The sequence below is a fragment of the Ursus maritimus genome, unplaced genomic scaffold (genome assembly GCF_017311325.1).
Source record: "Ursus maritimus isolate PB19 unplaced genomic scaffold, ASM1731132v1 scaffold_13, whole genome shotgun sequence".
NCBI lineage: Eukaryota > Metazoa > Chordata > Mammalia > Carnivora > Ursidae > Ursus > Ursus maritimus.
The window spans coordinates 50,073,328-50,085,910 of record NW_024423675.1 but is presented as its reverse complement, the minus strand read 5'-3'; the positions used below and the strand labels follow the sequence as shown (position 1 = coordinate 50,085,910).

Here is a 12,583-nt window from a genome sequence, read left to right as displayed (position 1 = left end):
GGGCCGATGGTCCAGTGAAAACCATAGCTAAAGACAAAGTCAGTCTTGCTCCACATCAGAGACTTATCAATTATGATCAGATTATTACAACTCATAACCAATAAACAATATTGTAATTAATTTTAGTATTACTTTTTGTACATTTATGTAATATAAGTAAATATATTTGTAACAAAGAATTTGGCTCCTTGAGGGAAAGTGAAAGAATATGCTCATTCGTTCAATTAACAAGAACAATCAAGTTTATTAGTACTTACTAGAAAGAAAATGCTGAGAGGATGGCCCAAAATCTCTATGGGCTTCCTGAAGCTGTTTAAGGCGATCATCCACAGAAACCTGCACATACACATGCAAGAAATAATTTGATTTGAAAACAATGGCTTTAATAATATACTTGATTTAAGTATTATACTAAGCGATGCTACGACCCAAGATACGATTGCGTGTATAGACTCCTTCTTTATCCCTGGCATCAAATGACTGGGATTAAAATAGACTTCTGGTACCAAGTGACAGCGAACAGCGCCAGGTATTCTTCTAAGCAGTTCATACAAATTAACTCTTAACTCACAATCACCACACTGGGTAAATATTATTTATTATCACCGCTTTACAGATGAAGAAATTGGGACACAAAGAGGTGTCCAAGGACAGAAGTTAGTACATGACAGTCCTAGCATCTATACCCAGCTAATCTGGTTCCAGAAGCTGCTGCTTTGCTGTTACTCTGCATTGCCTTGAAAGCAGTACAGCTCGAAAGCATCTCAAGTCAAGCCAGTGGCTACTTATCTCTCTTCTGTAAGGAAGGTGGCAGAAGCGCCACAGGAAGCAAATGAAAAAGAAGTCTAAGATACTCCCCGGGAAAAACAGATAGATGATGACAGACAACTGGACAGACAGAAAGACAGGCAGATGACAGAGAGATCGAATTAGACGATGGATTGATGGATGGAGAGAGGTGGATGGAGAGTACAAGCTAGAGGAGTATGGGATCTCTTATTTGCCTCCACGTTTGGGTCCAATCATCTCGACTTGGGGGCATTCAAGTGTCTACCAGCCCATCAGTATACTCTCCGAATTTGTCCTCACAACTTCCACCGTTAGCTCTCTACCTTATGAAAACACAGAGCTGGTCCACCGAGAAACTAAATGCAAATCAGTAACAACGGCACAAGTCCTACTGACACTTCATTTTCTTTTTCCTGGCCCTGGTCTCTGTAGTGCAAGTCAGCTGTTCTGCCTAGATTGTCCATCTTATTTTCAGTTGCCTTTAAATGAAATGCGTGTATCTCTGGCTCACTGGGCAGCTCTAGTTTCTCCCGGTTAGCTACTGAAATTGCATTAGTGAGTGCTTTGTTCATTAAAGCCAAGAAAGCACTCAAATGCCACACTCTACATTCAGGAGAAGAGAAGATGCTAGTCCTAAAACAGAGTGACATCGCTGTCGGCATAGATTCCTTCCAGTCTTACTCAACCAACAACTAACTTCTGCGCTCTAGCAGTCACAATGCTCAGAGATAAGGATAAGAGAATACATATCCTCTTTCAAGCACAGTGTATTCCCCGACTTTTAGTCTTTGGAGATAGTGATAACACAAGCAGAAGGCGATCACGAGGGACCACAGGAATACCTACAGGAAGGTAATGAATTAGGGAAATGGAGCAAAAGGAAAAAAAAAGAGAAAGTCAAACCCTTCTGTGTTCCACTCACTAGAAAAGCATGCATGAGTTTAACAGATTCTGCTTTACTATTCCCAGATTATTAACACTCTTTTCAAACATAGAAAAGACTGTTTAATACTATACACTCATTTTTTAAATCTTCATATTCATGAAGAACATATGAACCACTGGGTATTCAATGTTTGAGTAAATTCAGGAAACCTAGTTTTCTATAAAATGTTATAGGTTTAAAACAACATGTTTCTGTGTACCACCTCCAACTGCACATTTATCTCATTAAATCCTGCATTTTAGGTCCAAAATATAGAGGGAAATGCATAAGAATTATTTTTTCAATATTCCATTTAAATTATCTTGCTAGTTTTCAGGGAAATGATTATTACAACTCCAGGGAACTGGCCATTGAACATGACAAAGCTCTGCAAAGACTAAGCCCCAAACTACTGACTGGCATGTGTGGTGACTTGCAAATGCTGATACCTAATAATACTCAACAGGGTTCTTCTGGGTTTGGCTCTATTAAATCTGGGATGAGCAAGTAATATCTAGAGTCACTAAAACAACCTAGACCTAAGAGCTAAAGGTAAAAACACCCCAATAGTAGAAATGCCGTAGCTGGAAACAATGAACAAGATACCTAAATAGAAACAGTGGAAGAAGGATGGAGATTTCTTAACTTTGCAAAAGGAAAAAAAAAATACATGATTAAAGTAAGAAAAATGACTCCTTCATGAGCCATTATGGGAAAATGCTTCTGTGACCTATCATAGGTCTCAATTACTGTGATTTATCTGACCCTTTACAATTTTCTACAAATATCATACGAATAATACATCATAAAATTACATTAAAACCTATATTCATAAATAAGTGAGGCCTCTGGGTTCAAGATTGGAAAGACAGATACTTGGTGAAATTACACGCTACAAATCCATTATCAACTACAACTAGTAAAGGAGGAGAAAGTGCTGGTGTGCCTTAGAATAATCAGGCAGGGTTTAAGGACCAACTGTGTAAAGCTGGATCATGAGGAGGGATAAACTGATACCTGCAGAAGTTTCCATCGCATATTAAGGTCATCTAGCTGGCGAGACATCTTCAGAGATGGATGCAGGTCAAGTGGAGATAGCTGACTGGATAAATCATTCACTGTTTTAACTTTTAAGTTGATTGGTGCAATTTCTTCTCTAAATGCCTGGGAGAATAAAAAGAAAAATGATGACCTTGGAAAAGCATAAAACAGAAGGTAGTATTTTGAACCTTTCTTCAAAGAAAATGGCAAGACCAGCTGAGAGGCCATTGACAACAGTTGTGCATTCAATGACAGCTCAGCTCAGGTCTTCAGCAATGGGGACCACCAGTCACAGAGTCATCTTTTGTAACCTGAAAGAATCTAAATAGCTGCATGAAGAGAAAAATCTTAATGCAAACTCACTGAAAGGATTGTGTATTTCCTGCAAATCTACCATTTTATGCAATTTTGTCTGGAAAATGTTTGCCATTATTATCCACTTTACTAATTTCTAGTCTTGTTCCTATTTTTCATTTTCTTTCATATTTTCTTTCTTTTTTCTTTTTATGGCTACCTTACCTTATTTTTTCATTGGATGCAACAATTTGATTTGAACACGTTACCATTTAAAATTAAGTTAGAGGGGCGCCTGGGTGGCACAGCGGTTAAGCGTCTGCCTTCGGCTCAGGGCGTGATCCCGGTGTTATGGGATGGAGCCCCACATCAGGCTCCTCCACTATGAGCCTGCTTCTTCCTCTCCCACTCCCCCTGCTTGTGTTCCCTCTCTCGCTGGCTGTCTCTATCCTGTCGAATAAATAAATAAAAAAATCTTAAAAAAAAAAATTAAGTTAGAAGGTGGCCAGTAAGAACAACTTCCCTAACCACAAAACCTATGACTATTATATACTCAAGAGGTAAGTTCTGATCCTTTCAAATCATTATGATCATGTGGTTAGAGGAGGGGCAGGAAGAGTAGTGTCCCTAAGAAAAGAGGTAAATGAGACTTAGTGACAAATGCCACCTCTGGGCACAGGACAGGGAGATGGTACAGGTGGGAGGTGGAGGATGTATGGGAAGAGGGAAAGAGAAAAACAAATACAAGATATTTGGAGCCAGTGACAGTAGTACGCCCTATAAGAGCAAACAGAATAATGAAAACACTAAGCTTTCTCCCTTCGCCACATAATTCCCCCTGACTCTATGCTCATGTTCCCTTTTTCCAACAGTCTTTGCCTAGACTCCATTGATGCTCCGAAAGGGTCAACTCAGGTGCCCTGCATCTTATTTTAGGGAAGATTTCCCTGAGGCCCTTCCCGCAGCATTCTTGGCTGGAGGCCCCACTACGTGCTTCCAGCATTCTCTCTGCCTTCTCTCTGCCATACAAGCCAGTTGTTAGATATTTTAAATAACATTCCTCATCAGAGCTCTTAGTATATCCATTTTCTTGATGTCCCTCAAGAAGAATAGACGAGAACAGACACTCTCCAGTATTCAGCACAAAGTCTGCCATACAAGAGGGGAGAATTTGCTTCTATTGACGAAGGCCCACAAAAATGATATCTGAGGCACGATTAAGCTAGTATACAACTGGGAACAGAACTGAGATACTAAAAGAGAACAGTATATTGTGATTTCTTTAGTATGTCACAAAATCAGGGTTAATCATGTACCAAACTGAACTTATACGTATTAGGTGTTGTGAGCACACAGCACCAGCCCTCAAGTTACATCATTTCTTCTATCCCACCCCTTAAGAGACAGGAATATGTCTACAAGCCTCCTTTCTTCTCCCTTTTCACCATACCAAGTTTAGTTAATGAAATATTATATATCAGAGCGCTTTGAAGACCATGAATTTTCACTGGAACACTGCAGTATTAACTCGGCTTCCTCATTATGCTTATAAAAAGAAAGCCTCTTTAACCACTTCCTTCCTTCCTTCTCTCTTCCAAAACCAGTTACCCCATATAATTTCCCCTTAGATAGTATGTATAGGCTAAAAATAATCATCACGGTTGATAAAAATCAAAATAGTATTACGAATACTTTACTTCCAAAAGGAAATTAAGTTTAGGTAAACCAGAGAATACGTTTCAGTGTTTCAAAATTCTGGAACATGCTCAAAAGCCATAAGAAGAAACTCAAGATGGAAAGTCAGAAGAACAGACCTAGATCCAGAGTCAACGTGAAAGGTCCACACAAAGGAAGTAGCAGTGTATAAATGACATTTGAAACAGTGACCATGGAAGTCAACGTGTGTAAAGTGAGAAACATCGCGAGAACCCTGAAGGCACCAACATTTCAAAAATCAGGCAGAAGAAGGGAAGCTCACAAAGGCATCTGAGCTGCTGGATAAAGGAAAGAAAAGGCTTTTAAAGTTGTGATCATTTTTCTCCATGGCTGCAGATACTGGTCTCTCATGGATGACAGAATATGTGCACAGACAGACCCACGAATACAGTTCAATGAGAAAAGTATTTATATGGTAACAGGCGTTCTAGGTCTAAAGAATGAACCACTAACATGGAAGCATGAGAGAGACAGAAGTGGGACTGCGGGGAGGGAGGGGGTGGGTGGGTGGCGGGGAGGGAATTTTTCAGTCTGGACTTGGAAGATACCTCAGTTCCCTCAGATGCAGTTTAAGAATAAAGACAGAACTCAAATCCTTCCAGGTTTCCTCAGTTGTATTTTAACATTATACATTAATATTCTCTCCTAGATGACTTGGGGGGACTCAAGAATTTCAATCAGCTTTTAAAATCAGTGTCTTTGTATTTTGTAGGTATCAAAGATTAAAAAGTGAAAGGCTAGAAAGTGTTCTCAGGTTTCTATAATTTTAAATAATAACAGCTTTATTTTAAAAGATGGGAAAAGTTTTTCAAAATTAGATTATAACTTCAAGACAGATTTTAAAAATCTTATAGATCAAGGAGTTTCAATTTTTCCTCTGTAAAAATAATGTTTTTCTCTTATAAGCCACAGGTGAAAATATTAAAAGACCTCTGACCAACAAGGTCATTGGGTTTTGTTTTGTGGGTGTTTTATGGCAGTGAGGAATCTTTCTAATCAGAAAATTTATCTTTTGCTTTTTAAGAGCTTCCAAATTAAGGGGCTTGCAGTAAAGCAAGTTTTAAAATGGTTTCAGATCTGCTGTGTGTTCCAGGAAAAAGGACCAATTTATCATGTTTGGCTGCACTTTCCTATAGGAGAATAGAGTCTATGTGGTCTTTGCTACAAAAACAAGAACATCTGCTAGCATTAAAGGTGCTGACTGGCAGCCTGCCGGCAGATGTGGAAAAAAACAAAAAACAAAAACCACCTTCTGTTGGAAAGGTGTGTATTCTGCAAAGAAGAAGGATAATTTTAGGGCATTAAATTTATTTGATTGGCCCCAAAGATTTTGTTTTCCAGTTGCTTTGACATATTTAATAATATTTAGCAATGACCAGTACTTATGTTCATCTACCAACAGCTTCAGTGGGATTTGGCATATACTTTAGAGGACATGTAAAACATCCCAGTCTTTGAATCCATTTTATTTGGTTTAATGAGACGTGGGGTTTTTATTTTCTTTTTTCTTAATAAGATGTGAGAATATTTTAATCCACAGTTTATCCCTTTCTCTTAAATATTAATTGTGTTTTTCCTGGCTTTCCACTTTAGTAGATTTGAACAAAAGGATTTGGATGCAGAGGTGGGTAATTTCTTTAATCAAATGGGATTAACAACTCCCAAACTTTCAGGTCTTTAACAAGCCCAGATGCAACTCTCCATTTTTCCTTCAACACTAATCATCCTGCATTAAAAATGGATACTTTCAAATTCAAATGGGTACGTTCTTGCTCCAACCAAGAGGCATTTTGTAGTCCAAAAATACATACTGTTTATAAACCACTGAATTGAAGATTTCCAGTGTTTAAAAACCATCTTTTAAATTGCAAGAAGTGTGTAACTTCCAAAGAACCTCTACTAAAAGGCTTTATTTTCAGTTCATTATTTGAAACTCAGATTCGTCCATGGAAATGGTTCTCAGGACACCGGAGCTGTAGGAAGAAGCCTAATTAATTCATAGGGTTCTGCACATTTATGTATATTTATAATGAAAGGTGGCAGACACCAACACTCTTTTAGTAGTGAAATTTTCTTAAGTTTAAAATTTAATACGTAACTTTTAAAGCTTTGAATTCCAATGGCTGATAAAAGTTGTACTTAATTCCATTAGTATGAGTGAGGTCTCTACAATGAAAGGGAAGAGCAAGAAAGAAATGAAAATTCTACCACTTACCAGCTGAGACCAAGCTGGGCTTGAGCAATGCCTGCATTTTCACCATTTGTAAAATGGGCATAATAATACCTATCTCGTTGGGTTGGGGTGAGGATTAAAAGAGGTATCCATGTAAACTGGCTACGAACAGTTCTTGGCACACAGGAGGCCTCAATAAATGCTAGCCAGTATTATTCCTACATCTACACACACATATATTTACTGATATAATTTGCCTGCATATTCATTTCATTTCCTAGACCCTTTCTCCTTCCTTTTCAGCCACATGCATAAACAAAGGGAAATGTTATCCAATGTTTGTGCACAAAAGATATGTCTTTTGCAATACAATCACGTTCATGATATTGATACTGTCAGTCTAACACTTTCTGATGTTTCAGTCTTTGACTCATGACTACTTAATATATACTTTGCTATGCTACCACAAACCTGACTACTGTATCTCTTATTGCCTAAATTCTATTAAATTTTTTCTGGATGTGTTCTAGAATGTGGGAGCCAAAGGGGCTCTAGACCACAGATCTAGCATCCTTAATTTTCAGCAATTCCTGACCACAAACAAAATTCATAGCTAAACTAATCCTTCCATAATCTACTCCAACAGTGAGAGAAAATTTGAACATAAGAGTCCCCAGTAAAACAGTACGTTTTTGATTAAATCTCTAAACCCAACTACCAATTTACAGGAAATACAGAGTAGAGAGGAACCTGTCCAACTGCACGATGTGGATGCCATTCCGCAAAACCCAGGCTGTAAGAAACACTATAAAACAAACAATTCAGTTTCTTGAACAAATACATTGTAAAGAAAACATAAAAGGGATAGAGGGGAAATCTAGACATTAAAAAAGACTTTACGTTATTTTTTTTTAAGTAATGAAGTGTTTTAGAACACAGAGTTGGGTGAAAAAAAGGATAAAGAAAAATAAAAGTACATTATTGTGAAAGACTCATTCGTTGTTATTTTGGTGGGGAGGGGGTTCTGACGGTGAGGGGCATATGGAAAACATCTGTCATGACTGGAAAAATCTCTCTATCTTGATTTTGGTGGAGTTGTAATGGGGTTGGCTTCATAAAATCCCTTATGATGGTTTTTATATGTGACTTTCTTTGTGTTAGATTCAGCAATAAAACATTTCTTAAAATCCTTTATCTGAGGCAGTGACGCTGACCATGGTTTTTTCGATGTGGTCCTGCAGGGAGTCGATGAGTAAGTCTCCCACGGGTTTCCAGCCATTGCGCACAGCCTCCGCCTCTTTCATGTCAACGTCCAGGTCATCCATGGCGCCCTGCAGGTCTCTGAGCTTCTCCAGGGCCTTGTCCACTTGCTTTTGCCAATTGCTAGTGACCGCATTTAGACTTTCCCACTTCTCTTTGACTTCAGAGGACTGTTTGCGCATGGCCTTGGCAATCTTTTGGGCTCTCTCCTCAGGAGTCAATTCTGTGATTAAAAAAAAAAAAAAAAAATATTTGGAAGCGTGATCAATAGCCAAGCGAGAACATCACCTTTTGACGAGTTTGCTACCAGGTTCATGGAGACACAGTTTACACGAGCCAGAGGAAGAAAAATTTCTCCATACTCCTGTCACCAATTAATTCCCTGCTACTTCTCAAAAGAAGAACATAGTTACTCAGAGTAATAAGTGACCCCGTGGTTTTGGTGACTTTTGAATTTTAATATATTTACAAACCTTGAAATGTAACACAATCCCTCAAAAAATAAAACAGTTTTTCTTGAACATAAATTCAGCTCTATAAAATCCAAAGATAGTCTTTCGTTTCATTGTCCTCAATCAAATGGGAAGTATAATTAGGAGAGAAATAGCTTTCAGTTACGAGGAAAGACTCTGAGGAAACAAGATGAATTGATCGTGTTCCTTAAAACAATAACTGAAGACAATCTATCTGAGATACTTCATCATTGCTGAAACTGTCTGGCAATTCATCTTTAATACAGGGCACTTTCTATAGCCTAGACGTGTAGCACGTTGACAAACATTTCAATGGGAAGACAGCAAGATTTCAAGGATCACCCCAAATATTTCATAGAGCAAAACAGCTTCCAGGATATCTGAAATAAAGTTAGACTTTCAGACAGGAAAGGGTAGGCATAATGCAAGGCCCTGCAGGAGCAGGAAGAAAGAGTAAGAGTCCAGAAGACAAGCAAAAGATACAGACAGAAACGAAAGTCAAGTTCAAACCCAACTGTCAGAAACACAGAGATGAGAAGCTGACAAGACAAGGGCAGAGGAATCTGATGAACACAAAGCAGACACCCTCAAAGCCGGTTAGATAGCTCTCCAGCTAAACAACTCCTGGGCCTCGGTTCCCTCAATACCCAAGGGTCCCCCTTTCCTATCTCGCTGCTCTGATGGTTGTCCAGCTTGTCCTCTGAAAACAGAGGCCAGTCAGAAAAATACAATCAAGGTAAGCTGTAGATGAATTTAAGACAGAAATACTTGCTCTTCTTTGTGATAATATCCCATCTTTTAGTATCAATCACATTAGCAACTCCACTTGACTTCAAAATATTTCAAATCATTGGTAAAGATGAACTGAAGCTCACTGAACTTCCTGGTAAGATGAACTAAAGCGAGCTCTCCTAAACCGTAACTTTCATATTCAATGTAAATTCGTCCCCCTGTATGTCTTTAGTATTATTTAAAAGTCAAGTTGAAAGGGACAGAACACGTACTTTTATCTATCTAAATTTCCAGAAAATTCTAGACATCAATATTTAGACTTGAAAACAGCTGTAATAAATCTCTGGGAAGTAGTGGACCACGAAGAGTTTAGCAGCCATAGAACCCCGCATTGCACGGCTGAAGTGCTAAAGGCTACGGAGAGTTGTGAATAATCCCTTGGCAACTGAACTGATTACAAGGAGATCCAGTGTCACAATAGGTAGATAGACTGAACCCACCAGAAAGGGAGAAATAAGGAAAACAAGTGAATTAAACGCCCAGCCTCTAGGGATGCTTGAGCTGGGATACATTCCAGGACAACACTACTGGAGGAAAGGTACGTCATTAGGCAAACCTTCTTTAAATCCTTAACTAGAAAACGAGAAATACAGTACACTTACATGTAATGTATTTTATATAAACATAAAATGCTTTATTTGTATATGCCTTATTACATAAATGCTTATATATAAATAATATAAAATATACAAAATAAACAAATGCTATTTATGTGAGATAAAAAAAAAATCATCCTTAATCGCCCCATGAGAAAGGGAGTGGTAATTTTTATGATGGCAGCACCTGTGTTTGTTAATAAGTCACTTAGGCTTTTTCAAAGATCTATTTTAAGCCTCGTGTTTCACTGGCTTTTGTAACAGAAAAAGATACAGTACTAATTTCTGAACAGACAACTTAATTATGATGATTTTTTTCCCTGGATAAAGTAAAAACTGTTTCTGAGTCATTGAATAACCTGACAGGGAGACACACGGCGTCTTTGTCCTGTGACAAAACACCCGACATGGCTGGGACATTTTTGTCTTCACTTAATATAAAATCTTTTGATTGAGCAGTCCTTTTGTGGTATTTATTATATAATCCCTACTCGAGCAGCTACTCAGAAGAAAAGAAAAGCTCTATGTTCAATTCCCCATCTGTTTGCCAGAAAGGATACATATTAACTGATCTCGGAGTCAGAAGAAAAGTGCCTCCTATTACAGTACCAATCTGCTTAATGCATACTTTAAACCAAGAACAGAGGGAAGTGCAAAACCAAACAAAAACTTTCCAGAACGTTTGTGAAACAGGTAATAAGCAGCAACATATAAAATACCATGTTACGACAATGTGGGGTAAAAGAATAGAAAAACAAATTTAAAAAACAGCGAAAAAAAAGCATAAAAGAAGAAAACAATAAAGAAATATAATTACATTTTTAAAATCCTCTAGTTATTTGAAAATCAAAGGACAAAGTCTCCTTTTAGCTGAACAGCTTTTTTTGCCATAAATTTTAAGACCCTTATGCAGGAGTGGAGAATCTTGTGGACCCAGTGGCGCAGAATTCAGGGGACATACTAAAAACCCCTCTGCGAGCCTGTTTGCCTGTTGGTTTTTAAATACCAATCCCCAGAGGCCCTACCCCAAAATACTACGAGATTCAGATTTAGTTGGTCAACGGTGAAGGGCAGCGTGGATGTATTTCAAAGGCTCCCCCGATGACGGTAACGTGTAGCCAGGACGGAGCACCGCCAGCTTCTGGGCTTGCAAACTGATTGCTCTGGTCCCTGCTGCTGAAGCTGGAGTATTTCCACTCCGGTGAGTTGTTGTGTCATTCCCACGCAGTGGCAGGGCCACTAAATACTAAAGGCCCTGAGAGCAAATGAAGCTCAGAGATAAGAGGGTAATCTAATTTGCATTTGAAAAGGCAGTAATAGAGGCTAATCTGAGAGAAGGAGGAAACCGCAGGATAAAACCAAATAAATCTACTGACAATTTTCAGACCAGAAGAGCTTTTTCTGTCACTCCTATTCCCTGGTGTGTGTGTGTGTGTGTGTGTGTGTGTGTGTGTGTGTACACGCACGTGTGTCCTTCTCTGTGGATTTTTTTTGAGCGGCAGCACTCTGTTTCTCCATTCTCTTCTCTTCAGGCCTTCCCATTTAACTGACCAAACGTTGAGGGTACAATTATATTTACTCTCTATATTTATATTATATATTTATATATAATATATAAATTACTTTTTATTATAAATATTATTATATTAGTTTCTTATTTATGTACATTTAAAATAGTGATTTCTTTATTGTGTTACAATAGATAACTATCTTTTAGGACAGAATTAATAACTACCTTTTGGAAAGAAGAGAGAAGAAAAAGAAGACACAAGAGAATAGAAAGCAGTGATCAATCCTGAATTTTTCTCTCTTGTCCAATTATCTTTATTCTTCAACTATGCCAATTAATTGGTGGCATTTATACCTCACTACCTTCTACACCATGGAGAGAAAGACTGCCCCCATGGTTCCCTGGAATGCAGGTGGAAAACAAAGCTGGATCAAGAGCAGAGACTAGGGTTGGGGCCAGCCCTGACCCCATCATACCCTTTAGTCCTAGGAGAGCTAAATGACCTGCTCATCTCACTTTTATCAAGTGGGAACCTTATTTTCTCATGCTGGGAAAACATTTTATACCAAGGGCTTCTTTTACCTCTAAAATTAAATTCTATAAGAAAGTGAAAGCCACCATACCTCTCAAAGAAATCTTGACAGTAAAAAGGAAAACAATCTCCTTATGTGTGCTTATAAAAAACATTTTACAATAAAAACATTAAACTGTATGTTTCTCCTATGAAATAATATAGAACTCTTAGAATCAGCCCAGTTGCTTTAAATAAAGATCTTCCATATTTATTGTATGTTCTTTCTAAACATGAAATTGACATTTATAATCTCCATTGTGATTTTTTATTCATAGGTTCTAAAGCCTTATGTCCTTCATGTTTTCTTTCTTTCCATCTTGGTGCAGCAATGCCTAGTCTAGAGACCAGTATATCCTCAATATATAATTAGTGAACCGAGCTGGGCTCAGTGGAACTTTTAGCTTAACTCTTTACTGAGAATACTCAACTTTCTAACTTCA

General features: G+C 38.1%; 1 protein-coding gene across 6 annotated transcripts in view; it reads right to left on the bottom strand.

Annotated features, from left to right (window-relative positions):
• Positions 1-12,583, bottom strand: part of UTRN (utrophin) — a 485,166-nt gene that overhangs the window by 82,093 nt on the left and 390,490 nt on the right. For all 6 annotated transcript variants that reach the window (XM_040627923.1, XM_040627919.1, XM_040627921.1 and 3 more), the window contains 3 exons: positions 8,153-8,421; positions 2,732-2,878; positions 258-336 (listed from right to left, as the gene is read on the bottom strand). In XM_040627923.1, coding sequence (XP_040483857.1) covers positions 258-336; positions 2,732-2,878; positions 8,153-8,421 — 495 coding nt within the window. The remainder of the gene's footprint in view (positions 1-257; positions 337-2,731; positions 2,879-8,152; positions 8,422-12,583) is intronic.